The sequence below is a fragment of the Stegodyphus dumicola genome, chromosome 1 (assembly GCF_044657685.1).
Source record: "Stegodyphus dumicola isolate Sdum_Otavi_A_Nest chromosome 1, ASM4465768v1".
NCBI lineage: Eukaryota > Metazoa > Arthropoda > Arachnida > Araneae > Eresidae > Stegodyphus > Stegodyphus dumicola.
In genome coordinates this window covers 17,233,383-17,261,368 of record NC_140768.1, presented here as the reverse complement: position 1 = coordinate 17,261,368, position 27,986 = coordinate 17,233,383, and the positions used below count along the sequence as shown (strand labels likewise).

Genomic DNA, 27,986 nt, shown 5'->3' with positions numbered 1-27,986 from the left:
CCATATTAAAATGTTTATGTCTTCAAAATAAAAAATTCTTAGAACTAACATTCGTTACCATTTTTTATGTGTGTACTGTATGTTGTCGCCAACAAAGTCTGCTTGGCGAGATTTGCGCCGGCGAAACGGTGTGTGTGTGTATTTAATTATGGCAAAGCACACTAGGGCTATCTGCCTAAGAGGAGGGATGCCTTTCGTGGAGGACCTTCTAAGAGAAACTGGCTCCTATACACTTTACACATGGGGAAAACCACGAAAACGCCCATGCAGCCAGCCCGTTCGCGGAATTCGAACCTCGGACCGAACTATCAGTGTTCAGCGACTTTACCGCTCGGCCGCTGGTGGGCCCGGCGAAACGGAAAAGTACCTAAATTTTTAGTGAGAAGCCTTATTCTGGGGCTCTCCAACGGCCGAGCGGTAAGGTAGCTGAATACTGGCAATTAGATCAGGGATATGGGGCTGGCTGCATGGATGTTTTAGTGGTTTTCCCCAAGTGTAACGTGTATATGAGCCAATTTCGCTTAGAAAATCCTCCACGAAAGCATCTCTTCCCTTAGGTAGCTACCCTTAAGAGTTTTACCACAGTTCAAATAAACCAAACCTATATGTTCTGGACAGTTTCAGTTTGAGTTAGGAAGTTGGAAATGATTCATTATCATGAATAAGGAGCAACTTTTAAGTAAATAATAGTTTTTGCCTTTTCGTCGATGCACTAATTCTAATGACGTCACAGAGGTAAGTTTACTGATATTTTTATTTAGGCTTTTATTCATAAATAGGTCACGTAATGGTAATTTAAAAATTTCGCTATTTTTAAATTTATTTATGAACTTAATGGATTTCTTCTCGAAATACTGATCTCTCAAAATATGTTAAGAACTGATATAAACCACAACCTATAAGCAAGATACTTGCATATTATCCCGTCTACCTTTGGCCCACCAGCGGCCGAGCGGAAAAGTCGCTGAACACTGGTAGTTCTGTCCGGGATTTGACCCCGGCGAACGGGGCGGCTGCATGAGCCTTTTCGTGGTTTTCTTTTTCCCCATGCGTAACGCGTATACGAGCCAGTTTCCTCTTTGATAGTTTGATACCTGGTCTGTATACTGGCCTGCAGCAGGGGATAGATTTCCCTGTTCAGGCTAGTGATCCAAAGAGTCCCATTAGCGCCTGACCTGTGATGAGACCGTAAAGAAAATTCTACTTAAGACAGAAGTACCTGATGAGGAGATAACAGATTGAAGCGCTTTGCTTCTAAATTGAAGCCTGGGATGAACTGGAGATTCATCTGGTAATCTCTCAGAATTCACGCATTTGCAAAGATACAATACCAAATCAGTTTCCTCTAGAAAGTCCTCCTCGAAGTCATCCCTCCCCTTAGATGTTTAGACCTCTAGTGCTTGCCATAATCAAGAACACCAAACCCATCCATCGTTTGACGAAATCTGGAAATTTTGGCAACGGTCGCCAGTTGCTACTGTAGAATTCTGAAGGTGTGGTGTGGTGTATTTAATTATGGCAAAGCACACTAGGGCTATCTGCCTAAGGGGAGAGATGCCTTCGTGGAGGACTTTCTAAGGGGAACTGGCTCGTATACACAATACACATGGGGAAAACCACGAAAACGCCCATTCAGCCAGCCCGTTCGCGGGATTCGAACCTCGGACCAAACTACCAGTGTTCAGCGACTTTACCGCTCGGCCGCTGAGAATTCTGAAGGAGATGGTCATCTATAATTGGCGCTAAATCGCGCTACGTGATTGGTCGAGGAGATAATATGTAGCTTCCGCAAGCAATTACATAAAATATAATATGCTTTGGAATAAAACACAAATCCACATGGTTTTGGAAACAAGCAGCTATTACCTTAAAATTATGCAAAACCTAATTACGTTTGTTCTCCGCCCTTAGGCATACGGAAAGGGAGGGACGCCCCGTGGAAGTCCTTCTAAGGGAAACTTTCCCGTATCCACTTTAACATGGGGAAAACCACGAAAACCACGAAAACACCCATGCAGCCAGCGCGTTCCCTGAGACTAGAACCCCAGACGGAACTACCAGTGTTCAGCGGCTTTTACCGCTCGGCCGCTGGTTGGCCGGGAGAAACCTAATTAGGAAATAAAACTTGTACAAGAATTGGAAGAAAGCATTGCCCGTAATATTCAGTTGGTGAATCAAGAAACCGGAAAAATGCCCCTACGAAATCTTGTGAGAAATATGATTCGGTGAAACATCAGTACTTGTATGTATAACGCTGTTTTCAGGTCAGTTTCTCGAAGTATTCCCACAGTTAGAACTCTCATTTGTTTTACACGTACAGTTAGTCAATAAAGTCTGCGTACATGAAGAAAAGTAATATCAAATCCAAATTTTAAGGTCCGAAAAGGGTACTTTCTTAAAGTTTTATTTTTTAAATATTTAGTTTCAATAAGGGGCTTTGAAATTATTTAACTGTAATATTTTCATATGTTGTAATTCATGCACACTAATTTTTAAAAGATAAGTGGCCAGAAATCAAAGCTAATAAAGTTTGCGTACAACACGAAGGAGGCGGGGGATTTCTTATTTAACTTTTAAACTTCAAACTTGAGAATGCAAAGAAGGTTACACTTTCAAGGTCATTGACTTCCGAAACAAATTTTACGTTGATTGGAAGTTGTTATTTCTATTTTGACGAAAATGACAACCAAATAAAGAGATTCCTTTAGTTACGAGACAACTAATTATCAAATTGAGAGATGAAGGTAAAAAACTCTTCGCTATATTGGTAAAAACATTTCAAAACCATTTTCTAGTGTGCAAAGAGTTATTCAAAACTATCGTAACACTGGTAGTCTTGCTGTAAAACCAAGATGTGGGAGACCGAAGAAGCTAAGGCAAAGAAAAGAAAGAAAAATTCTTTTACGAATTAAACAAAATCCTAAACTTTCTGCTGCAAGCATTGCGAAAGACAGTTTTTTAACTAGCAACAAGGAAATTTCTCCTGAAACTGTACGAAAAGCGCTGCGAAAGGCCGATTATCATGGACGCAAACATGGGTCTAAGCCATACATTTCCGAGACAAATAGATAGAAAAGAATTGCTTTTGCCAAAACATATTTAAACTCTTCGCAGGACTTCTGGAACAATGTAATTTGGTCAGATGAAAGTAAATTTACAATATTTAAAGTTAATGACCACCCTATTGTATGGAGAAAACCAGAAACAGAACTGAATCTGAGAAATTTAAATCCAACTGTCAAACATGGAGTTGGCGGTGTGATGGTATGGGGGTGTATGTCGTCGAAAGTAGTTTATTGATAAAGTCATGGATAAGTACGTTTATCTGGATATTCTGAAGAAAAATCTACGAGACAGTGCCCGAAATTTAAACCTTCCTAATACCTTTATTTTCCAACAAGACAACGACTCGAAACATACAGCTAAAATTGTGAAGGAATATCTCCTCTATAACACTCCAAGACAGTTGCGTATTCCTCCACAGTAACCAGACCTCAATCCAATCGAACATTTGTGGGCAAAATTGGAGAAACGAATTTGAAAACACAATATTACGTCGCTAAATGAGCTAATTAGTAAATTGCAAAAAGAATGGGCGAAATTTACGTCTGATGACACTGAAAAACTAGTTCAGTCAACGCCCAGACGTCTGCAAGCTGTTTTGAAGAATAAAGGATATCCTACAAAGTATTGAAGTAATGTAAAAAACTTATATTTTGCTTTTTTTTTTTTGAAAGTGTACGCAGACTTATTGGAGGGAATTTCTGAGTTTTTTTGACAAAATATATTTTTTAAAAAATGTAAAAGTATTACCCTGATATTGTTTACTTTTTGTTTAAGCTTACAATTTTAGCTAATAGAAGAAAAAAATGCGATGATTAAAATACATTTTTCTATGCTTTAAGTGTTTTTTTGTAATTTAAAATTTAGTCTGTAGTATGAAACATTTCCTACGCTCAAATATAATTTGGTTTCTACGTGGCGAAAGTTTTCATAAAAGTATACAATTAATGGTGGAAATACATCAGCGATTCCTAGAATGAATCTATATTAAGGGACTTCTGTTAGATGGCAATATGCCATACGCATACTACATATTTCTTTCTGTATGAGAGGACTGAGTTATTTTATTAACCAATACGCAACAGAATAACACACATCTACAAGAAAAATTCTGAGACAAACAAGGTTTCAGTTTCGTTTGTAAATGGCAGTTAATGTATTTCAGTACAGCTCATTTTCTGCAACGTACAATGAGTCAAACAACTGGGAGAATTCTATGTCCCGTTCTAATTGGCCCAATCGTAAACTTTAAATTGCATTTTGCTTTGGCTGGGGATATGCATTAGATTTATATACATCACTTCTCTAACTTACGTATTTTGATACGCACTCTTTCTGAAATGACATGTCGATTGTCTCCGAATACACTTAACACAAATTTTGTGAAACGTATGCTACTCATTTCTGGGCGAGTTTAAAATATGGTACCAAGTTTCAATCTGCCCGCTAGTGGTCGAGCGGTCCCTGAACACTGGTAATTCGGTCCGAGGTTCGTTTCTCGCAAACAGGTTGGCTGCATGGGCTTTTTCATAGTTTTTCCATGTGTAGCGTGTTATACATGGAAAATACGAGCCAGTTTCTTTTGGAAAGTTCTCCATGAAGGAACCCTCCCATCAGAGCAGTGCCTTAAGGCGAAACACGTAAATAATAATAATAATAATAATAATAATTTTCAGTCTGACTGAAAATTATTTTCACTTGATAGATTTCTAATTTACGTTACTCCTGATCTTTATTGATTTTCTTCGGAAATGTATCGGAAATTTAAAACTCAGTGATTATTAATTCTGCTATGTAAACATAAATCTTTGACTGATTTTTAGTAAATGTTAACATTTTTTAAGCTGCCTGTTTGAAAAATAATTAAGATGTCTGATAAATATTTGGAGGATTTTTTAAGAAAGAAGTGCATTTAAAATTTCGTAAAGTTGCCAATAACGTTTGATTCTTATGAGGTACTTACGCAATAAACGCAACCACCTCAGTAGAAGTCGCCAAATTTTCAGAAAGTGCCAATCTCTGGCAACCATGCCCCTAACCATTCAGCCGGCAACCAAACTAGGAACAATCCTTCAGTTAAGCAACGCCGCAATTTTCGTATGCGTTCTTTTTTCGTCGTATTCCAAGTTCTAACAGTTTTTAGGAATAAATCGTGATAATGTTTTGCTTTAGTTTTAAAATACGATCTTTCGGGATTTGCCAACAATTGAAGAAAGAGCGGTGAAGTTTCAGAAGTAATACGGAATTTCCTGAAAATTTTCTAAAGGGAACGACGAGGAAATAAGTTTCCTTGATAACCGCTGTTGCCAACCTTTGCAAGAAGGCGAATCTCCGCAATTCTCTGATGTTCTTTAGATAAATATATCGCTGTATACTTCGGAAGAGGAATAGATTGCAGAAAGATTTAAAGAAAAGTAAGTGTTTTATTTGTAAGTATTTATATTTTTTAATGTATCATGTAATCCTTATACAATTATCCAAATTTGTATTTTAAATTGCTAAAGTGTGCTTTCTTCCATACACTGATTTTGTTTGCCGACGTATGATACAGATCAATAGTTTTAGAATATTTCTAAAAGAAATTGAGAAAATAACCAGCTTGTATCCAGTGAGTAATCTTTACCTTTTCCCCCGTAATAAATCGCCAAATGCGCCAAGGTGGTTGCGTTAACACATAAGTACCTTTTATGATCGTCAGTTTAATAAAGGAACGTTTAATAATTAGAATTTAATAGATGATTTAAATGTTTGGGATGCCCGAGAATCAGATTTTAAACAATATAGAATTAACTATTAAAGTTAACCGAATTTTGTTAACACTCTGTTCCGAAATTTTGACGAGTTAATTATCTTTGTATAACTAAAACTAATGCAAAACAATGTGTAAGCTGACAACGAATGTACATATAATCTGAAAGTGATTATCTTCCTAAGACGAGCACCAGTATTTCTCAGAATATAATTAAAAAGAATTCGACTTGCAGAAAGAAAAGTTCAGAACAAATAGTGGAAAAAAAAATTAGCCATTAAAATATTTTTAACTTTAAATTTAGAAAGTATAATTAAATCATATAATACTTTCGTTGTTACGTAAAATATAAAAGGGTAAAAGTTTACAATTGGGTCCCCCTGGTTTTTTAGCGATTCTTTTTTGACGCCAAGATCGGCTCCAGGAAGGCACAATTCAAGATGGCCGCTATACAAAATCAAAATAAGAAGTCAAAGAATTACGCAAACTCTGTTTCCATGTACACATCGATCTGTTTTCACTTAAAAAAACATCCTAGAATTGCACAAACTAGGCATTGAGCACTGGCTTAAATTTGTCCATGTACACATCAATCTATCTTCATTTAAATAAAATCAGGAAGCTAAAACAAAGTTAAAACTATCATGGTAACCAGAAGTGAGGTTATATCGCCGAAATTTGAAAAAAATTGTCGCTAATCGAAGGGGCACCCAATTCTACACTAGAGCCTATAAAAGTAATCTTTTGTTGCATATTAATAAAAATAAAACTTATTGTCTTTGAATTGAATGCAACCCAAGAAGAATTTTAAATTTAAAAGCTTCACGTTTATTATTCTATTTCTTTTTTGAGCGTAGAATAATATGAATAGAAGAATATAAAAATAGCGGGAAAACACATATGAGCAAATTTTAAAAACGGATGGCTTACAATATTGTTTCCGAAAATTTATATCATTAACTTTAAATTTCATCTCGGATCAGATGCTTGCGAAAGAATTACAGTCAAATTTTGAAGTCGATAAAGATTTCTGCATAGAAGATTAGAAATAATTGCTTAAAGCTTTAAAATTATATCATTTCTCATGTTTGTGGTATGAAATTGTTGCAACATTTTGTTCAGAAGTACGATTCACTTTCCTGTACTAATGAGCAAGGCACGTTTTTGGTCCTGGCTGGCGTCTAGCTTTTGACACTTGTCTGTTAATTAAAAAAAAAAAAAAACTGATGCGGACACTAACATGACTTCTTTGTATGTTAAATTAAATATTCCTTTTGGGACAACAACAAACTGTACTAAATACTGTTGCATATTTATTGTTAGATTAACTTACATACACGAACTCTTATTATACATCTATGCAGTTAAATTTCTTTCTTTGTCAAAAATTAATGTTTTTTAAATTTAATGTTGCCAAAATATGAATAGTTTCGTCATTTAAAACGCTTCTGTAACTGGAAGTGTATAACTACATCCAATGGATGGAAAAATAAAGGTCTGGTAAGGACTCTTAATCCGAGTAAAATTCTAAGCATCTCTCTCTCTCTACATATATATATATATATATTGCCGAATGTTACAAAAAAGGGAGGTGCACAATTAGATGCTATAACAGTACAATATTCGACATTTCAGCTTTCTACGGCTAATAGTTTTTGAGTTATGCCACTTAGATAGGCACGGACGTCACAAAAAAATCCCCATTGAACCTATTTTAAATACATTTTAAGATTCGTTTTCTAAAAAAATCTGATGTGTACACGACATGACTTCCTTGTACGGAATATTAAATTATACGCATTTTTCTTGCATTTTATTTAAACTTATTGGATTGAATTAAATCTACTTCGCCGACAGCGCATAAACCACAATAGAATAAAGGCATTCTTTAAAATTCACTCTATTTGTTTACCATAGCGACACTCTGGCGCTAGGTTCACTTACGAGTATTATATTTCGTTCATATTATAACTCAGAATGCACACAATTTATATCATTTAAAGAATTATCTAATCGTTGTTACATGTTCTATTCAAATACTATAATAAAGCTAGAACGATGTATAGAAGAAATTAACCAAACAAAACAAAAAAAGAAAGTTTTTCACAGACGATTAAGTATTTCACATTCAATTAATTCAGTTCTGACTTCGCGACAAGGCAAAAATACATAAAAACTCAAAATATCTGTATTAAACATTACATTAAGTAAATCTTAAACACTTATTTCCTCGAAAAAATTCCAGAAAGGATTAAGCATGAATTAATTCGCAATAATAAATGAAGGTGTAATCTTTGTTATTGCGAAGCTAAGTTTCTCTAGATTGGCAACAAATCCGCTATCCTGCTGTGTCAAATGTAAACAAGAGCAATGGCCGCCATCAAAAACATTATTAGGCTTAGCGGCACTTAAACAATTTTAAAATTGTTGATAATTCTAAAAATATTGCATACAGATTTACTAAAGGCATAAAACCCTTAACCGGAAGATAAGAACAACATAATTCAATCATTTTTAAAGCAAAAAATGTACAATTTACAAACATATAAGAGTAAAGAAACTGAGATCGCTGAGCCGGCTAACAGAGAGGGTATATATATATAAATATATTACATACTTTTGGTGCGGCCGATTGCAACCAAAATACGAGGTGCACATATACATGTTATAGCAGTCCTATATACAAAATTTTAACGTTCTGGGGCTACTCGTTTTTCAGTTATGCGAGATACGTACGTACGTACGTACAGACGCCACGAATAATTCTCTTCAGAATTCATTTTAAAGCAGTTTTATAATTTTTTTTGGAGGAAAAGAGTCTTTTATTCTGTCCTTGCTTACAGATATCACGCAAAAACTTCGTTAAATTGCATTCGAAAGCGGTCAAAATGGATATTTTCGTTCAAATATCCTGCCTGAAACTTTTCGCGTTTACAATACTTCCTTTTTACTTCGTGCAAGGAAGTAAAAAGTACTTTATGCTGTCTATAAGTCGAGACATCACGAAAAAAAGTTGTCCAAATGGATTCGGGAACGATATGACACCCAAAATATTTCGAGATTATATTGCTTTACTTCGTACAAGGAAGTAAAAAGGATGTTTAAGTTTTACTTTGTATCCATATTTTGTGACGTAACTTAAGAAACTTAACAAAAGAAAGCATATTTAAAACTATTCTATCACTTAAATTTTACAGCTCAAAGGAGCTGTAGCTCAGAAGGGCTATTAATTTCGTTTTGACATTTTCCGTTGGTTCACTATAAACGGCATTTCGCTTTTCAAATTGTTGCCACCAAATATTAGAATTTTGCGTTACATTTAAAGAAATGAGCGTAAAATCTGCGTAGATGTATGTATGTTTCTCGCAGTGTTGAGAAACAACGATACCTAAAGATAACACATTTTGAATAACGTAGTCCTCAACGCGAATATGGGGTTCCAAAAGCCCGAATTTGAAATTTATTTTATTGTCTATTTGAATTTTTGATTAACAAACTCAACGACTTCAAAGCGTTCCATTAACATTAACGTCACGTGCCTCTTCAAGCCCTATACGGATATTTTTTGCGCGAGGTTTCTTTTTTTTTTTTTTTTTTTTTTTGCGATATTGCTGTTGAATTGAATTTTATGGCTTAAATGCCAAGAGCATGGTATTTAATTAATAAAGGTAAACTTTAAAAAAGCGCCCCTTTGGGCGTAATATAAAAATCTTACAGCTTTCAGATTTTATTTATTTTTTGTAGAATTAATTATTATTTTTGCTTTTATGCGTCTACTAAAGTACATGTAGAATTTTCATATTGCAAGATTTACAGAATAATTTTTGAATGATCATGCATGCCTAACTTAACTTTTGATTATGAGCTTGCTTTCTAAAACTGCTTGAAATGTCAACAGTAAAATCAAAAATACAAGTTTCAAAATATTAGATTATTAGTTACCATTAACTGAATGATATCTCATCCCTATGATATCAACTAAAAGACAGGGAAGTAATTTTACCTACAGTTTTAGTTTTGTCATATAAATCTTTCATATTATCATCTTTGGACAGATTTTTGAAAGTTCAAGAGTTTTTTACTTCCCTAAATTTTGGGTACCATATTTCAGGTAAAATATCCATTTTAACCGCTCCTGAATCCATTTTGACTATTTTTGTTTTGCGTGACGCCTGTACGCGCGGACAGAATAAATGACTTCTTTTTTCCAAAACGGATAATAAAATGGATCCAAAATGAATTTTTTTGTGATGTCTCTACGTACGTACCTGTGTATTTATCTCGCGTAACTCAAAACGATCCGCCTTAGAACATTGAAATTTTGTATATGGGGCGGCTAGAACATCTAATACCAAAATTATATATATAGGCAACTGACAGCAGCAAAAGCATATGTACTCCCCTCTTAACCGGCTTAACCCTACCTTTGTTTTCGGAATCTTTAGTCATATCCTTCCAATTACAGACGTGTTGTAAAATGATGGAAATATGGAAATATCCATGTTTGGGGGCAATGTCAAATTGAAAAAAACAATTTTTGGACAGATAACGAAATTTAGTTTTTAATGCTGTCTGTTAGTTATTCACCGCATATTTGGGAAAGTTTTGTACTCGTTATGTAAAAACAAAAATACGAAATGTTTGACTTCAGTGACAGAAAAATTGACCGGATTATTTAATTTCAAAGTTTGCAACTTTTGAGTCATTTTCAACTAGCCTTGATGGTTCGGTTAAGTTAGAATAATTTGAGGGAGTTAATTTCAATGAAATGCAGTAAAAATCGTGTATAGTCTAAAGGGTCACAAGGAAGTTAATGTGATGTCCTCTTCAAATTATTTACTTGATCTTTTCTAAGAGATTTTGTAACAGATAAAAATTATCACTGTGGGTTATAATTATTTCAAACATCCTCGTAACGAAGAGCATACATGATCCAAAACCAGATGGACTGTATTAAATATAAGTTTATTTGTGGTAATTAATCATGATGCTTGTAGTGAAATTGTCTAATCACTTGCTTCTGTCGAATTTTAACGGAAGAATAGAATTTCAACGGCAAATTCTTTTAAATTTCAACGGCAGAATTAAATTCTGAGTTTTTTTTTTTCTCTGGGCTTGTTAGTAGTATGTTTTACAACGTAAATATAAAACGAGTTTAAAAATATTGGAAAACTGTAATCGTTTGCTAAGGAACCGTTTGATGAGGAAAATGCTTCTTAACTAGAATGCTTATTTAAAAATTTTGAATAAGCTTTGAATATTCATAAATATTTTTCAGTGCAATAGTTTTAATGCATGCTAACGAGAAAGAATAATTCATTCTGTTGTCGAATTTACGTTTGGGTGAATAATTATCTATCTTTATTATATAAAATTGTAGTAAGACTTTTGTATAAGCTCTTCATATACATTGCTTAGTGAACATTCTAAAATAGTCTTGTTAAAATAAATAGTTTTGTACCAAACGGAAAACGAGACAAAATTTATTTACTTATAGTAAAGATATTAGGTAAATTAATATAGATAAATTAAAACTGACTCCACTGTTCTGCATAAGAGTTTGTATGCTGCATACATACATGCTTTCGTTTTATGTAGCAATAATAGGCAATATTTAAATATATTTCAGGAAAGAATACTTCTGTAGTCTGGTAACTATTTAATTGCTGTTATTTATTAATTTAACTATCTTAAAATTACTGCTTCATTTCAACTGAAAGGTAGTATTGACTTCAAAACTAATTTTCATCAAAGACAATAAAGAATAAGGTAATTACAAAAGCATTCATAAAACTAGTATTATTGTTCATCAGGGCAGCTGAATTTTAAATTAAGAATTTTCTGCAGTATTACGTACATAAATTTAATTTACAAATATTTTACCATCGAATTAATGGAGAACTATATTAGAATTATACATATAGAATTATATTAAAATTTAAACTCGAATGGGATAACACTACCCTGTTCTGCATTATCGTAAAATAAGAAATTTAAAGAAGGTGTTTTTAAATAAACTAAACATTAAATAACAAGTAAATGCATGGAATGTAGTGAAGTTAACCTCCAATGGATAGCGTCAAAGTGTAATTTTTATAGAAGTCTGGTGGAAGAAAGGAGATTTAACGCATTTTAGTGAAATCCCTGGTCGTTCCTCTCAGTACCGAAAATGCGTCTGATGCTTTTGATGGTATTTTTTAAATTGAAAATGTAGGTTCAAAAACTACCATTCGAAACGTGTCGAAAGAAAGACTATTACCAAATTTTCTATTAAACCAAATTTAATTTAAATAGAAGGTTAATATTATTATTTTAATTATTAAATGAAATTCTTTACTAATAGATAAATGTTTGGAGGGGCTAAAATATGACAGTTTTATGTACTAAAAGAAGTATTGTGTAGGTTGACTTAGCATTCATCAACCAGTTTGATTCACAAAGTATTCATGTAGCCCCAAAGTAAGGAATGACGCAATACGTGAGAAGCGTTTGGCGAAAAATACTGCCCATATTGAGATATTTTTCAGTAATAGTCACTTTTTTGTTATGACTCAACAACTGTTTAAGTAGCACATCAATATTGGAAGACATGGAACGATACTCCAACACTACGCAACTTTGAGCAAGAGACCGAGAAGAAGAATGAGCGAAGGGAAAAATATGGGAACACTAAAGAATATCAGGTTAGCGCAAAAAATCATATTCTTTGTACTAACCTAGCGAGAAATAAATCCAAGATGGTCGACACACAACATACATCGTTATGCAACCTATCGAAAAATCTTAATGTGTAGGATTTCGCATGCTATGTTGTCTAATCAAACTACAGATAGCATAAGACATGTGGTAGCGATATTTTACAGCATGGAGAGCGTTTTGGAAGCAAACTCTCGAGGTAGTCAAGGAACCATGTTTGATACGTCAAAAAACATTACAAATTTAAGATGCATAATGAAGCGGCACTTGAGATATTGGAGCAACAAAAAGTCATTGCGAATGGCAGGCGAAGTCTCTCTACGTACGTAGATGATGCAAAGAGTTGGCCTTTGAAAATATTGGTCCACAGCATTTGAGAGGAAAAATGGCGTTATATTTACTGTTGCATCAGTATAATATACCTAGTCACTAAAAGGGTACATATTTTCAGCCTTTCAATGATTTATTTTAAACAAGATGGTGCCACAACATGTACAGCTTGCTAATCACGGACACCTTAGAAAAGATATTTCATTGTCAGATTATTTCTCGCTGCGGAGGTATTGCTTGGCCTGTCCAATCATCCGATTCTTCCCCACGTGTCTTCTTTTCTTTGAGGATATCTCAAACAAGACATGCTTAAGTTTTAAGACATATTCGGATTGAGTCTCTAGACACGTTCGGAAGATATACCCATATCCGATGAAGTATTGCATAAGCAATTTTATGCTAGAAAATTGGCATGTCCTGCCCAATCCTCTACTTGAGTGTGACTCCTTACGATCCTCTTACTTGAGTGCGTGTTATGTAAAATGTGACTGCTGAAGTGCGTGAGTGCATTTGCCAAAAGCCTCCCTGACGGTATAGTGGTTAGAGGAGCCTACTGCGATACTAAAGATTCCGGATTTGAGTCCCGGAGAAGGCACGGCTGTGGCTGCCCGTCCCTTCATAGGAAGCAAAGGTGGTCCACCTATTTTAGGTGCCTTCATAATAAAATGACCACCACTTCGGCCTTGGTAGTGGCCAATGCCGGCATAGACAAGTGCCCGCTATTAAAATATGCCAGAATTGACAACCACTATGTAAATACTATTTTTAAAATATAGCAAAGTTGGCTCTACTCTTATATGCGCCATAAGGTTGCCAAACGCAGCGATATGTGTATATGTGTTGTGCGCTGGTTTTTGGCGCGATTGCGTGTTTTGTTCTGCGATGGTTTTGGGGGCGATGTTGGTTTCTATGGCAACCCTTTTTACATGAAAACTTACTGGTTCGTGTGGTAATTGAGTTATGACGTGTTGGCAAAATTTTAGTCGCGTGCCTGGTACAACTATTTTTTCGGGTGGCTGGAAATTTTAGAATTATTTAGGAGAAGGTTTTGAATATTTATTTGCGAAACATAGCATCAGTTTTGTGGATAGTGACTATGGCTGTCATATAAATATGATAGAGATTACATGGTGGCATGTTAAAGCTACGTTGCCTACTTATAATCGGAAATGCGATTTGGAGTTTTATTTGGTGCTTTATACACTGAAGTAACAAAAGTCATGGAATAGCAATATGCAAATATACAGATGGCAGTAGTATCGCGTAGAAAATGTATAAATGCGAAGTGCTTTCGCAGGGCTTTCATTTATGTTCCAGTTATTCATGTGAAGAGGCTTTGACGTGATTATGGCCGCACGACGAGAATTAACAGACTTTGAACGCGGAATAGTAGTTGGAGCTAGACGCATGGGTCATTCCATTTTGTTCGTTAGGGAATTCGTTCGTTTCCATCGTTAGGGAATTCAACATTCCGAGATCTACAGTGTCAAGAGTGTGCCGAGAGTATCTAATTTCAGGCATAACATCCCACCATGGACAGCGCAGTGGCCGACCACCTGCACTTAACGAACGAGACCAGCGACGTCTGCGTAGAGTTGTCAATGTTCACAGACAAGCAACAATGCGTCAAATAACCGCAGAAATCAACGTGGGACGTACGAGGGACGTGTCCGATAGGACAGTGCGGCGAAATTTGTCTTCCTTGGGCTATGCCAGCAGAAGACCGACTCGAGTGTCTTTACTGACAGTCCTAAACAAATGGAAAACCGTGGCTTGGTCAGAAGAGTCACGATTTCAGTTGGTAAGAGCTGATGGTAGGGTTCGAGTGGGGTGCAGACCACACGAAGCCATGGACCTAAGTGGTCAACAAGGCACTGTTCAAGCTGGTGGTGGTTCCATAATGGTCTGGGCTGTTTTTACATGGCATGGATTCGGTCCTCTGCTGCAACTGAACCGATCATTGACTGGAAATGGATACCTTCAGCTACTTGGAGATCACTTACAGCCATTCATGGACTTCACGTACTCAAACAATGATGGGATTTTTATGGATGGCAATGCGCCATGTCACCGGGCCACAATTGTTCGCGATTGGTTAGAAGAACATTCTGGACAATTCCAGCGAATGATCTGGCCATCTAGATAGCCCGACATGAATCCCATCGAACATTTATGGGACATCATAGAGAGGTCAGTTCGTGCTCAAAACCCTTCACCGTCACCACTTTCACAATTATGGACGTCTATAGAGGCAGCATGGCTTAATATTCCTGCAGGGGACTTCCAACGACTGAGTCCATGCCACGTCGAGTTGCTGCACTTCGCCGGGCAAAAGGAGGACCGACAAAATATTAGGAGGTATCCCATGACTTTTGTCACTTCAGTATATATTTTTCCTTCTTTGTTCTGAAACGGGAGAAGATGCTTTGAACAAATTTGGTGTGAAATTGTTTTGGTGATGTGTGAAATTGTTATTTCCTGCTGTTCGAAGAAGCATTTATTTATGGTAAGTGCATTTTGTTTTATTCTTGTTCTTATTTAGTAGAATGTTATGCTCAGTGTTTTTTTAGTATGAATTTCTGTCGTTATTGTTTTTTTTAACTGTTTGAAATTTCTTTTAGTTATTTTAGTTTATTTTGTTGATTAGTGCGCAATTCTTAGATTGTGCAATCCGTAGGTGTTTTTTAAAGTTTAAACAGAACGCTCTGTACAAGGTATTCTTGAAATTTATTGTTATGTTAATTTATTAAAGCGAGGTGTGCGTAGTTCGTAGATTGCTTTGCTGCCTAGATTGTGCAATTCGTAGATGTCTTTTTAAGTTTAAACAGAAAGCTGTGTACATGGTATTCTTTGAAATTTATTGTTGTTATGTTAAATTATTTAACCTAAGTATTCGTAGTTCGTAGATTCCTTCGCTGCATGGATTGTGAAATTATGTGATTTTTTTTAAAGTTAAAACATATCACTGTGTACATGGATTCTTGTCGAATATTTTTGGTTAGAAACTTTACGTTTTTGCTATCTAAATTTTTTGTTTTTGTTTCGGATTTTTAGCTTAAATTGTGTGTTCAAAACGTGGTTTTTGAATCGCGTTTTCGCAGACATTTTAGGATAAAAGTTCGAAATGTAGACACAAAATTTAGGTAGTAATATGGCGACGTGAAGTTTCTAGCCAAAAATGTTTGGCGATAAATTTGTCGTCGCATTTGGCGACCTGAGGGCGCATATAAGAGTAGTTCCGCAAAGTTTCGTGTGTAGTGACAAATGGCGTATATTAGCTTTTCGTTTAACATTGCTGCCAGTAAATTTGACTGAAAAACAGAATATCATCAAAAGGAGAGGTGAATGTTGAATCAACTTGTATACTTAAAAGATTTGATTAAAAAGGAGTAAAATAAATTTATGATAAGGAAAAGGCACGTGCTATTTCGAATATCTAAAAATTAATGCTATATAAAACTTCATCGGGATCTTACATTATTTTGGAGTAAGTAATCCCGAACAAAATTTCCAACAGCTTCCAGTACTTTCAGCACATCTGCAATGAAATAATCATAATTATGTAGAAAAGTATTTATTACAGTACAGTATTTTTAAAAGTTACGACTTAATTTAAATCAAATTATACGACAAATTTATTGGTTTAAAATAAAAAGTAATTTATTGAAATCTGTAATCATATCATGCATCTTCATCTGATTTAGTTAAGTAGCATGTCATTATAATATAGCATGTGTCAGAATTATGTAACTAGCCACTAACTATCATTTGACAAATATGGAAGTATTCGACAGCATGGTCGTCACACATCGTTTGGCAATTGTGTATTATATAGGCGCCTACCATTCTATGATTACTTAGTGCCACTGGTTCTCGTAACACAAGTTCTTCATAAAAATTTAAACGGACATGAGCCAAGACTAGTACAAAATTGTACTAAACACAGATAGGCTATGCATTTTTGTGCAAGCAGAAACCGTTTTCTTTGCTTAACATTTCAGTGAAATAAGTGTAAAATTTATGCTTTTAGTTCTAATGCCTATACAAAAAAAAAAAAAAAAAAAAAAAAAAAAAAAGTTTTTTTTAAATTTTTTTTTTATTTTACATGAAAATTAAATGAATTGTGCACTAATACAATTGAAAAATATTTTCCTCTTTTTATTAGCTTCGAAGTAGACATTTTCTGTACTTATTTAACAGAAATAAAACAATATTAGCTGTATGGTCTTTGCTGAAAACGAATACAGGAAAAAATAAAGTTGCATTATAATAAATACACATTTATCCTACACAGAAAGGATGAATAAATTATCTGCATTTTCCGATTATCCAGATTTACAGAGGCTGTTCGCACATTTTTTAGACGATTTTGGTAAGCGGTAATAAAAAATCGTTTGCTGCAAAAGAAGTAATTGCAATTGTACTATATTTTTAAAAGTCAAAATTATCGTCTGTGGCTTGAAAGTTTTGTTTTTATTCAAAATGGCGAATTTAACAAAGCAGTGGTTCGAAGGCTACATTGACGCTCTTTCCGAAGAGAAATATGCCTACTCCGTTATCCAAAAACGATGCAAGAGTCATGGTTTTGTGATATCTAAAGCATCGATAGGTAATATCATCAACAAGAAAGGAACAAAATGTCAAATTGGAGCCTCGACAAATATTCCAAACAAGTATCCAAGGATAAAACGGAAATCTTCGACTATTGCAAAGGTACGTTGTTTAATGTTAAAAGAAAATCCCTCTAGTCAAAGGACAGTTGCAAAATCATTAAAATGCTCGGTGTCCACTGTACACAAAATGATAAACGTTGATTTAAATCTTAAAGCGAAAAAACGCAATGTGCATCGTCTTCTCGTAAAGCATATCGCTCAACGCAGGACACGCTGCAGAATTCTATATGAGAAACGCTTATCCAAAGAAAAATGGAAAACAATTGTCAAAATAGATGAAGCATGGATGTATTTAAATGATTGTAACAAAAAAAAAAAAAAAAAAAAAAAAAAAGAGCCATTATTATCATAAAAGGGGAGGAAAAAATTAAGTACATGGTTCAAAGAATCGAAAGGAAATTTTTCTAAGGGATTCATGATTGTTGCTGGTTTTTCTTTAATGGCAAGTTAAAATTAAAGAGAGTGCAAAAAAATGTCAAAATTAACTCCTAATACTATCAGGAACATATTTTATCGCCAATTTTTCTGAATGAAATACAATTGCTTTACCCACAGTGCCATCCATCTGTGAGACTCCATCAGGACAAAGCTAGCATTCACACATCAAAATCCACTGTAAATTTCTTAAAACAAAAAACTGGTATCAAGGCCCTTCACTGATATCCCTACTAAATCTCCCGATGTGTCACCTATGGAGTTTTGTGTTTTCGGACTTTTAAAAACTGCATTATCCAAACGTTGTCCCCAAATCCTAACAGGACTCTGGAAAGCTGTTCGGTAGGAATGGGATAAAATATCTCTTCTGCCACTTCGAAAGGTATTATTATGCTGGAAATTGCAGTGTCGAAAGATAGTCCAGAATAAGGGATGTCAAATAGAACATTTAAAACACAAGAATTTTATGTAATTTAGTTTTGTGAATACAATATACATCGTCTAAAAATGTGTGAACAGCCTCTGTAATTTAAGTCATTATAATCCGAAAACCTGGAGTTCTAATTACTGGTTCTAATAACTGAACAACTGGAGCAAACGGAGGTAATATAACTGATGTTCTTAATGCGACGAAAACATCACTTGAAATATTAACGAATTCCATAGAGTTTTAAAGATTTATCTTTTCTTACATTTAAGCATTAGTAAAATTCATACTCTTTACAGAAAATAAAAATACAATCGACAGTTTATCAAATGGTTATGATAAAGTAATCACTTTGCAACTTTTTCATTTCTTGATAATTTAGTATCAAAAGTCAATTCCGGAACTAAACATTTAATTTTCTTCAATAAAAGTAGATAAAAGCATATATCCATAATTAAAGGTTAACTGCGTAAGTGTAAATATAGACAAATAAGACTAAAGTATGGGAATATGTGGAAAAAGGAAAAAATGAGTAAAATGCCCTGGGCTTTTTTTTGAAAATGTAGATGGCATTATAACTATTTAAAATAATATTGTAGAAATTCATAAAATCGATAGATTACGGATCATAATTATGTATCGTAAGAAACCGTGCCCAAATTTAGGCTCTTAAAGCAAGCACATTATTGGAACTATATGGTGAATTCTTTTGCACGAAAGTATCAAACATATTCGCATCACGAAGTATGCAAATAATGACACTTTGTGTTGTAGCTTTGTCTGAAAAACACCGTCCCATTAGTACCAATGTAGACTAGTTTCCATGAATTGTTGAAATGAAAGGGCAGTGTTGAGGAATGCGTAGAAAAATATGTAGATAATTTTTCCAAAAAATAACATAGAAATTGAATGGCATGTTTTTTAAACCCCTGTCACTATTAAAACAGTAAGAAGAAAACTCCAGAAACAGTAGATATATAGGGTGATTCTAAATTGTTTTTACAAATTAAGAGGGGTATTCATCCAGATAAGCAATATTTACTGTAGAACATAGGGTCGCATTCCACTCTGAGAGGAAGAAAAGAGGTATATTAGAATTTCAATCAGAACTTGCAACAGTGTTGGAAAAGCGAATGAATGAGATCAAACGTTGCGAAATCAGTTCAGTAAAAAACTCGCAGAGGGTGCACAAAACGAATAAAACCGAAAACTTGGCGTTCAAGTGTTAATTCGAGTTCAGACTTTGATGGAAAACACTCAAATGCACACATCTTTGGTTCGCAAGGTCTCAACCTTGCCAACGATTGTAACAAGTTAATTATCTAACCAAAGGCTGAATGTTATCAACTAACTCCAACTTCCGCTGTATGGCGAGATTAGCATGAAAACTTCATGCTGTGTTCCGGCTATAGAACTTCGTGTGTCATAGAAGGGCGCTTCAAGTAGAATGAGTGCAGCACAGTAAGTCCAGGAGGACAGGACAGAAGATGGTGAAGGGGAAAACATTCCGTTCGCCATCTTCTGTCCTTTGATATGAATGTGCAGTTTTAAATTCCCAAAATTATTATGTAGTTGCACAGATGTTTTCTTTTATTATTGCGAATTAAATCATGCTTTATCCGTTCTGGAATTAACATTAAAATTATTAAATTATCCCATATATTGATTCCGCATAGTGTCACAGCAAATTAAATCAGTGTCTTTTTGTCGAGTGAGACGAAAAATAAACTTCCACTTTCGTGCACCGAAAAATCTGCCTTTTTGCCCGCTAGCCAAATTGTTTGTTTTTGCGTAGAAACTATAATTTTAATTGTGAGAGTTGTTTCTTAAACTGTTTTAACTACATTTTTCTCTATTTTGCAATTTTGAATAAAAATATTTTGAGGTTTTATGGATTTCTGCCTTGTTGCAAAGCGAGACCTGAATTAATTAAATGAGAAATATATCTCTAATGAAATTCGACGAAATAAGAGCTCTTCGTATTCTAGAGATTACGATTTCAGACGATGTTTCGCATATAGTGCAATGAAACAAGACTTAGCCTAATTAATAACATTTGAGACCAATTCTTATAACTTCTTATTCTATTGGCGAAGAGATACATATTCCGTATTTAAAATATTAAATTGCGTAAATTATGAAAAATTGCAATTTTTTATGTTTTTTTTTTACAGAGAAAATGTTTGTAGATATTACATAGTTTTTTTTAATTTCCCTGTCGCCTGTATAACTATAATGTATGTGCAAACATACGTCTGGCAGAAACGTTCCCAGAATTTCGTTATAACTCTTAACACCACAAATAGTTAATTATTTTTTTTACTACCAGGATATTTATTTAATTACCAGAATTCATAAAGAAGCAGTGTGATGGTGGTGTAGCTGAAGGTAGGAGTGTGTGATGATCAGTTGGCGTAATGGTCGAAATTCGAGTAAAAGGCGAAAATAAAGTTCACGTTCAGATTGGGCAATTTACATACTGTATACATTTATGTACAATATATAAAGATTGGGCAGATTTATATATAGGGATCAATAACACTTATTTAATGGCTATTGCTAATATGAATTAGAATTTATCTTTTTACATATTTTGATCTTATATATAACAGTGTCTCAGGAGTACGTTTCAGAACTTCTAGGAAAGGCAGAGTGCACCCCAACGATTCGGAATTGCATAGCGATGCAGGGGCTGAAATGCTTTTTCTATAAGCCATAATACAACTACCCATAATTCCCTTTCAAGGCTGCACCGGAGGTTAGCTGAAACAGGCTCATTTCAAAGAACTGCCATAAATCTGGCACCAACAGTACAGACCCCGGACATCGAAGAGAATGTACTCCAAGTTTATCAGGTACTCCAATTTTGAGTACGCGAAGTGGAGCTCACGCAGCGGGGTTTTCCGTTCCAGCATCTGCAGGATTCTCAGAGAAAACGAAATGCATCACGTGCAGCATAATCAGACACTGCAACCGGGCGATTACGCCCCCGTATTGCTTTTGCACAATGGTACCTTGAAAGGCGTGCTATCAATCACCGTTTCTATTCTTATGTGCTGTTCATTGATGAGGCATCCTTCACAAGGGAAGGAATATTCAACACGCTTAATTCCCATCCAGAGAATCCTCATGCAACACGACATCGTGCAGCGCCTTCATTGTGGGGGATCACCTCATTGGACCTTACCTGTTGACTTTCCGTCTAACCGGTTGTAACTACTTGATCTTTCTGCAGCAAGTCTTGCCCCAAATTTTAGATGGCGAACGGATTTCTCCATCGATACGACAGACAATGTGATTCCAACACGATGGGACCCCTGCTCATTTTAGCCATAACGTTCGTACCCACTTACATGTCAGATATGTCCAACAGTGGATCGGATGTGTTGGTCCGGTGCGTTGGACTGCTCGATCACCGGATCTATAATGTTCTTTTTAAAAAGGCATATGAAAACACTGGTTTATGCGTAACAGTTATTACCCTCGTTGACAACGCCGAAGAGGTAGTTGCACGAATCACAGTAACTTCCGGAGAAGCCTTGAACATTCTAGAATATTTGGAATTCCATGCGCAGTATATGTGAGACGTGCTCTGAAGTCGGTGGACAAAACTTCGAACGCCATCTTTGACTCATACTTTTGTTCATGTAAATTTATTATTAAAAGGAACATAAACTTACCTGGCGTTTCTGATATTTTCTTTGTACACCCAGGGTGTCAGGAAAGCATTATTTCCGACTCTGCATTGCTATATGATTCCGAATCAGCGGGTTGTACCCTACTTCTACTAGAAGTTCTGAAACGTGGTACTGAGAAACCCTGTATGTACTAGCGAAAGGAAATAATGAAACGGATATTCTTCATCAATCTAGCTTTTGTGATATAAACCGTCATATAAGCCAACGAAGAGAAATAAACATAGTAAAGTAGGCGAAGTATCTAGGTAAATGAGTAAGTGCCATGCAGTGTCTACTATCAAGTCTTATTTATTTTACCATAAGATGGATATTTATATGCCCTCCCCGTAGGCATAATCCATCAAATGTCGTGAAAGAATGAATAATTTCCCGTTACCATAGAAATAACAAAATTATTTATATCATGAATACTAATAAATCTCATATATACTGGAATAATTTTGACAAAAATTTAGGCATTTAAGAATGTTCACCATCAAACCATTTATTCTTTTGTATTTTATCCTATTTAAGCTTTTCTTATTTCCTTATTTTTTCCATTGGCTAAGATTTCGTATTTCATGTTTATATTTTCAGCATTGCTTCTATGGATTATTTAGGATTTGAGTTATAACGCTTCGCTGCTTCCGAAAATCCGTTCAATCTTCTCTTTATTAATAGATCTTTATAAGTTAGTATTGACGTTACTCCTTTCAGCTCGGTTAGATATCATATTACCAGCAGAGTTAAAGTGGTAGTCAGATACTAAGCCAGCTGTTCTGAAATAAGGTTACGATATTTTTTTTTTTTTTTTTGGCATACTGTATACACCTAACTTCGCATTTTTGTCAGATTTCAGATGGCTACAGAAGTTGGATAAATAAATTGCGTTTAATATTTCTACAGACCGCAGAAAATGTGTGTAAAAGCTCTGAAATCAATATTAGTTTTATATTTATGATGATTAAGTATAGAATAATTTCTTCAATACAAGCAAATGTAAATTAGAGATTAGAAAAAACAGTACTGTTCAGTTTTGAGGGCCGTAAAAAATCGCCAAATTATTGTTGATGCCAATGCTGCCAAAAAGAATTGCGGCAACCCTAATAATTGTGGCAAGAATGGAAGTATAATAGTAAATAACTATCTAGATTGGTGTTTTAATTTAGATGAAAGGTTAATTTCATATAATACTTTTTTATTATTATAATTTATATGAAAAAGGATAAACATGACTGAATGGAAGCATAAGAGTCAATAACTATTTCAGATCATTATTATAATTTATATAAAAATTGCTAAACATAACTGAATGGTTGCCTGCATCGCTATTTCGCTACCGACTTATCGCTAAAGCATAATTTCATCTGTCATCTCGTTGGTTGTTCAAACGTAATTTTCTATAATGAATGATGCCTTTACTTTGAAAATATTCTCGGTAAAGTGCAGAATCGCTCACGTATTTGTTTGCCGCTTTTCACAAGGGCAAAAACAATTGAATTTTTGTCAATTTTCTTTTACTTTTTAAGTGAAAATAAGTCGATGTGTACATAGACAAAGTCAAGGGTGTGCGCAGTGCCATTTTTGTGCAATTCTAGGATTTTTTTAAGTGAAAATATTTCGATGTGCACATGGATACCGAGTATGTGCAATTCTTAAAAACGCGTCAAGCAGTGGGTGATTCTGCACTTTACCCAAAATTATATTGCCTACTTTTCGTCATGGGAAATTCCCAAATTGTTAAATCAATAGGATATCAAAAAATGATTTAAAATCAAAAAAGGATTTAAAAATTAAACTAGTATTTCAATGGCGTCTTAAGAAATATAGAATTATATAAACGTACGCAATCTGAAATCAACGCGTACGCTAGATTTGGCGCGCTGTTAAATGGGCGCGTTTGCTAGATTTGGCGCTTTTGCGCATACATTTTCGCTGCAATTTTCTTACGGCCCTCAAAACAGAACAGTACCGAAAAAGTAAATTAGAAAGGTGAAATACATTTCAATACAGTCAACGTTTTAAGGGCAGAAGTCGTTAAAATACTATTTCGCAATGATTGTTGTTCCGGACAGACGGAATAATATTAATTCATCGCATGCACATATAGGTGCATTCTGAATAAGGATTGTAGAAGCTTTTGGTTTTAAATCATGTGATATGTATGACCAAAATTTTACAATGGATCCTCGAACACTTCTATGAATTCAGTCAGATAAATTTTGGACGTAACTAGAAGCTTAAATTAATTAGATTGAGTTTATTAATTCAGGTAAAGTACATGAAAGTTTATTTGTTAAAAGGAATAAATCCCCTTCACTGAGAGTTTTCTAAGAAAAGTTAACTGCTATTTTTATAACAACACAAGACGAAGGAAACACGAAACCCCAAGCAAACAGCCTGCTCAGCAACCAGGAACAAACTTCGGAAAAACTATCTAGTGTCGCCAAGCCTTTAGCCCTTCGGCGATTGAACGGCCTTTTGGAACTTAGGAGAAAATCAATTCAGTACTTCCGAAAATTGATGCGTGTTCATAATACATGCTACAAAATTGAATCTTCGAAAGGCGAAACGAAAAATGCCATTGAAACGGTTTTACTATGATACAGTTACATTTTTTAATGACAGAATGTATTTTTATATGACTTTAAAGACATTCAACGGAGTTCTAGGAACGTTTAAGAGTAAATTTAAGGTCACTCGTTTTTTCAGTTCTCACAGTCACTTCACAATTCTAGTACTTAGGATGATTTAAAATATTCGCTCATTGCATTGCAATCTCTTGCGGGGTGTGTCCCATACACTGGTTTAACCAGTATTAAGATGTTATTGGAGTCGTGATACTATTAATGTTATTTTATACTTATAATTATGCATAGGAAATGTGATCCACATACTGATCATCAAAACTGTATAGTTACAAAATATTTACTAAAATCGGACAAATGTGAAATAATTTTGGCTTCCATAGGAACTAAACCAGTGCTGCCAAAATAGTTTTAGCTAGCTTTTGATGATGAAGATGCTTATGCTGGAGAAATATCTTGATAATTTCTTTAAGGATATTATTCGTTATTATTGTGCAATATGGATCAGAAGCCAAACTAAACGTCTTTAAACAGAGGGTTTTGGCTGCATGATTAAGATATTTCAAGGTTTTGTGGTCTCCAGTCGCTTCGTTTTAGTATGTTCCAATGACATTTCGTCTTGTCTTCGAACTTTTATCAGAATTGAAATTATTTTATATAAACAAATCCATAATTTTCGCTATAGTGGCTACAACGCTTTTTAGAAATTCTAATGAAAGTTCCTTTTGTCTCTCATTTCCAGAAGCGATAATTTCGTTTTATTCGTGAACTTGTTTGTCGACTAATACACTGACTACCAATAAGTATTTGGACACCTATGCAAATGACGATATCTGTGGTCCTAAGGTACGTCACGGACTCCGCCGGTATATATCGTGTAGGAAACAGTATCGGCTTTAGTTGCATGCAAGATGTCTCGCTTTACGGAGCTCTCTGATTTCGAGAAAGGCATAATTATCGGGTATCACAAATGTGGCCGAACCTTAAGGGACATATCTAGCGATCTGAAGTACCCGAAATCGACAGTGGCCTACGTGATTAAGAAGTGGAAGGTGAGCGGTGATTGTCGGAATGTGCCCCGAGTCTGCAGACCAAAGAAACTGGGAGATAGAGACCGACGAGTGCTGTCCAGAGAAATTCGGAAGAACCGCACCCAACCGATGGTCCTCATCCGCGAGGAGTTTCAACAGGCATCCGGGAGTATTGTTTCAATGAATACCATCCGTGAGGAAGCACATCTGCTTGGTTTTCATGGTCGTGCTGCTGCCCATAAGCCTTTGATCACAAAGTCCAACCACGCTGCTCTGTTAATGTGTTGCAAAGCACATCGAAATTGGACCACAGAATAGTGGAAAACGGTTTCTTTGGAGTGACGAATCAAGGTTCACGCTTTACCGTTCAGATATCATGGTCTGGCGTCTACCTGGAGAACGTCTCCTGCCAGAATGCATTGTGCCAACAGTCAAGTTCGGCGGAGGTGGAATTATGGTCTGGGGGTGTTTCTCCTGGTATGGGCTGGGACCCTTGGTCCCCATTCATGGTAAGCTCAACTCCGATGCATACTGCACTATTTTGGATGACAATGTGCTTCCTACGTTGTGGCAGTTTTACGGGTTGCACCTCTGTTACTTTCAGGACGACAATGCCAGTTGTCTTGTTTCGACGTCAACCAAGGCTTGGTATGGTGCCAATGGAGTTCATCGAATGGACTGGCCTGCCCAGACCTGAATCTTATCGAGAACCTCCGGGACGAGTTGCATCGCCGAATTCAGAGGTGCACTACCCGTGCAAAATCGGTGAAAGAACTTCTATGTGTTCTCCAAGCCGAGTGGAAGAAAATACCACTAGCTGTCATACAAAGACTTGTGGAAAGTATGCCCCAGAGGGTCCACGGTGTAATTACCTCTGGTGGAGGCTCTACCAACTATTAATTTTGAATAAAGTTAGTTTTGCTTTTCTATCACAGGTGTCCAAATACTTATTGGTAGTCAGTGTAGGTATCTGGTAAAATCCTATTATACGGTACGACCCTGGCGCGAATTTGAAAATTGTAGCCAACGCCAAAATGATTCATTTATTACCATAAACGCCCTATTCATTGCTCATCAAAATGTCGCCAAATCCCGTGTGGTACCGTATACTAGGATTAAACCGGAGTCTTCTTTCATTTTCTAGTATTTAGAGTTTTAGAAGTACGCATAACTTGCCAAATAATATATTATTTGGCAACATATACCCCACTACTGATTAGGGATACAGACATTCAAACCACGTAGCCGAAGAAAACATAAATTTAAAAAAATTATAAATGCATTTTCTCATTCTTATAAATTGCAGGTATGGTATTATTACTATACTTTCAATATCATAATCATTTTTTTTCCTTATCTTATTGTAAAACTATGATATGTAGCATAAAATATACGTCAATTGAGGATTAAGTTTTTAATCCGATCAACACTAAATTAATAGTAATTATGGGTTTGTTTAAAATCGCACAAGATTTCCTGGGAGCATGGATGTTTAACTAGACAATTTCCACACTTTTTTAAGTGTGCTTGAATATTAAATTATTTTTTATACCTAAAATGAATAAAATATGAGTAAGTAAACAAGTAAAAATGTTTTATTTACCTTCATGAGAAATCTCTTTGCCAATGAAAGAATGTCGACATTTCGCCATTTCTTCAACTATCGCTTTTAGCTCTTCGCTCATTTTTTTCGCAAAAAATTGCAGGTATGGCATTTGGTAATAATCAGATAATCTACAGCAATCAGCTAATTACAAGATCAATCACAAAGTACATTTAAAAACTTCAGAATAAATTTCATCGCTTAAATAAGAAGATTTATGTCTACCACGAGAACAAATTATTATCTTTCATAACACCGCTGCCAAACCAGACTGAAACAAAAGTATGCAAGTTTCAGGAAAAAATTTATTTAGCAAATTGGCATATTTTACGTGCAACTAAAATGGCATATTTTAAGTAACTTACGTTAAACCTACGCTTAATTTAAGTGTAACTAAAATAAAATACTTTTATATATTACAATTAGCAAAACATCGTAAGTATAATTACGTCGTTTTTATATCTAGTATTTAAAAAATGAAGAATTCATACGTGGGTTTTCGTGGTTTTCCCCATGTGTATCAAAGATTGTACTCATGTGTTCCCATGTGTATCAAAGATGTGTATTAAAGATGTCTCTCAAAGATTGTACAATAATTCACGTCGTTATTTAAACTTGAACTGCTACTTCGCCTATGATTTTCCACTTATCTTTTTGTTATATACTTTTGTTGCTGTTTGAATGGCAACGATTATTGTTGTTCAAATTCTTTTC

At 35.0% G+C, this 27,986-nt stretch overlaps 1 protein-coding gene across 1 annotated transcript in view; it reads right to left on the bottom strand.

Moving 5' to 3' along the window:
• Nucleotides 1-27,459, bottom strand: part of LOC118199430 (coiled-coil domain-containing protein 81-like) — a 38,324-nt gene extending 10,865 nt beyond the window's left edge. Inside the window, exons 1-2 of the mRNA XM_035371293.2 lie at nt 27,273-27,459; nt 16,315-16,376 (exon numbers count right to left, since the gene is read on the bottom strand). Of these exons, the coding sequence (XP_035227184.1) occupies nt 16,315-16,376; nt 27,273-27,384 (174 nt within the window). The 5' untranslated portion in view covers nt 27,385-27,459. The remainder of the gene's footprint in view (nt 1-16,314; nt 16,377-27,272) is intronic.
• Nucleotides 27,460-27,986: the final 527 nt, after the last annotated feature.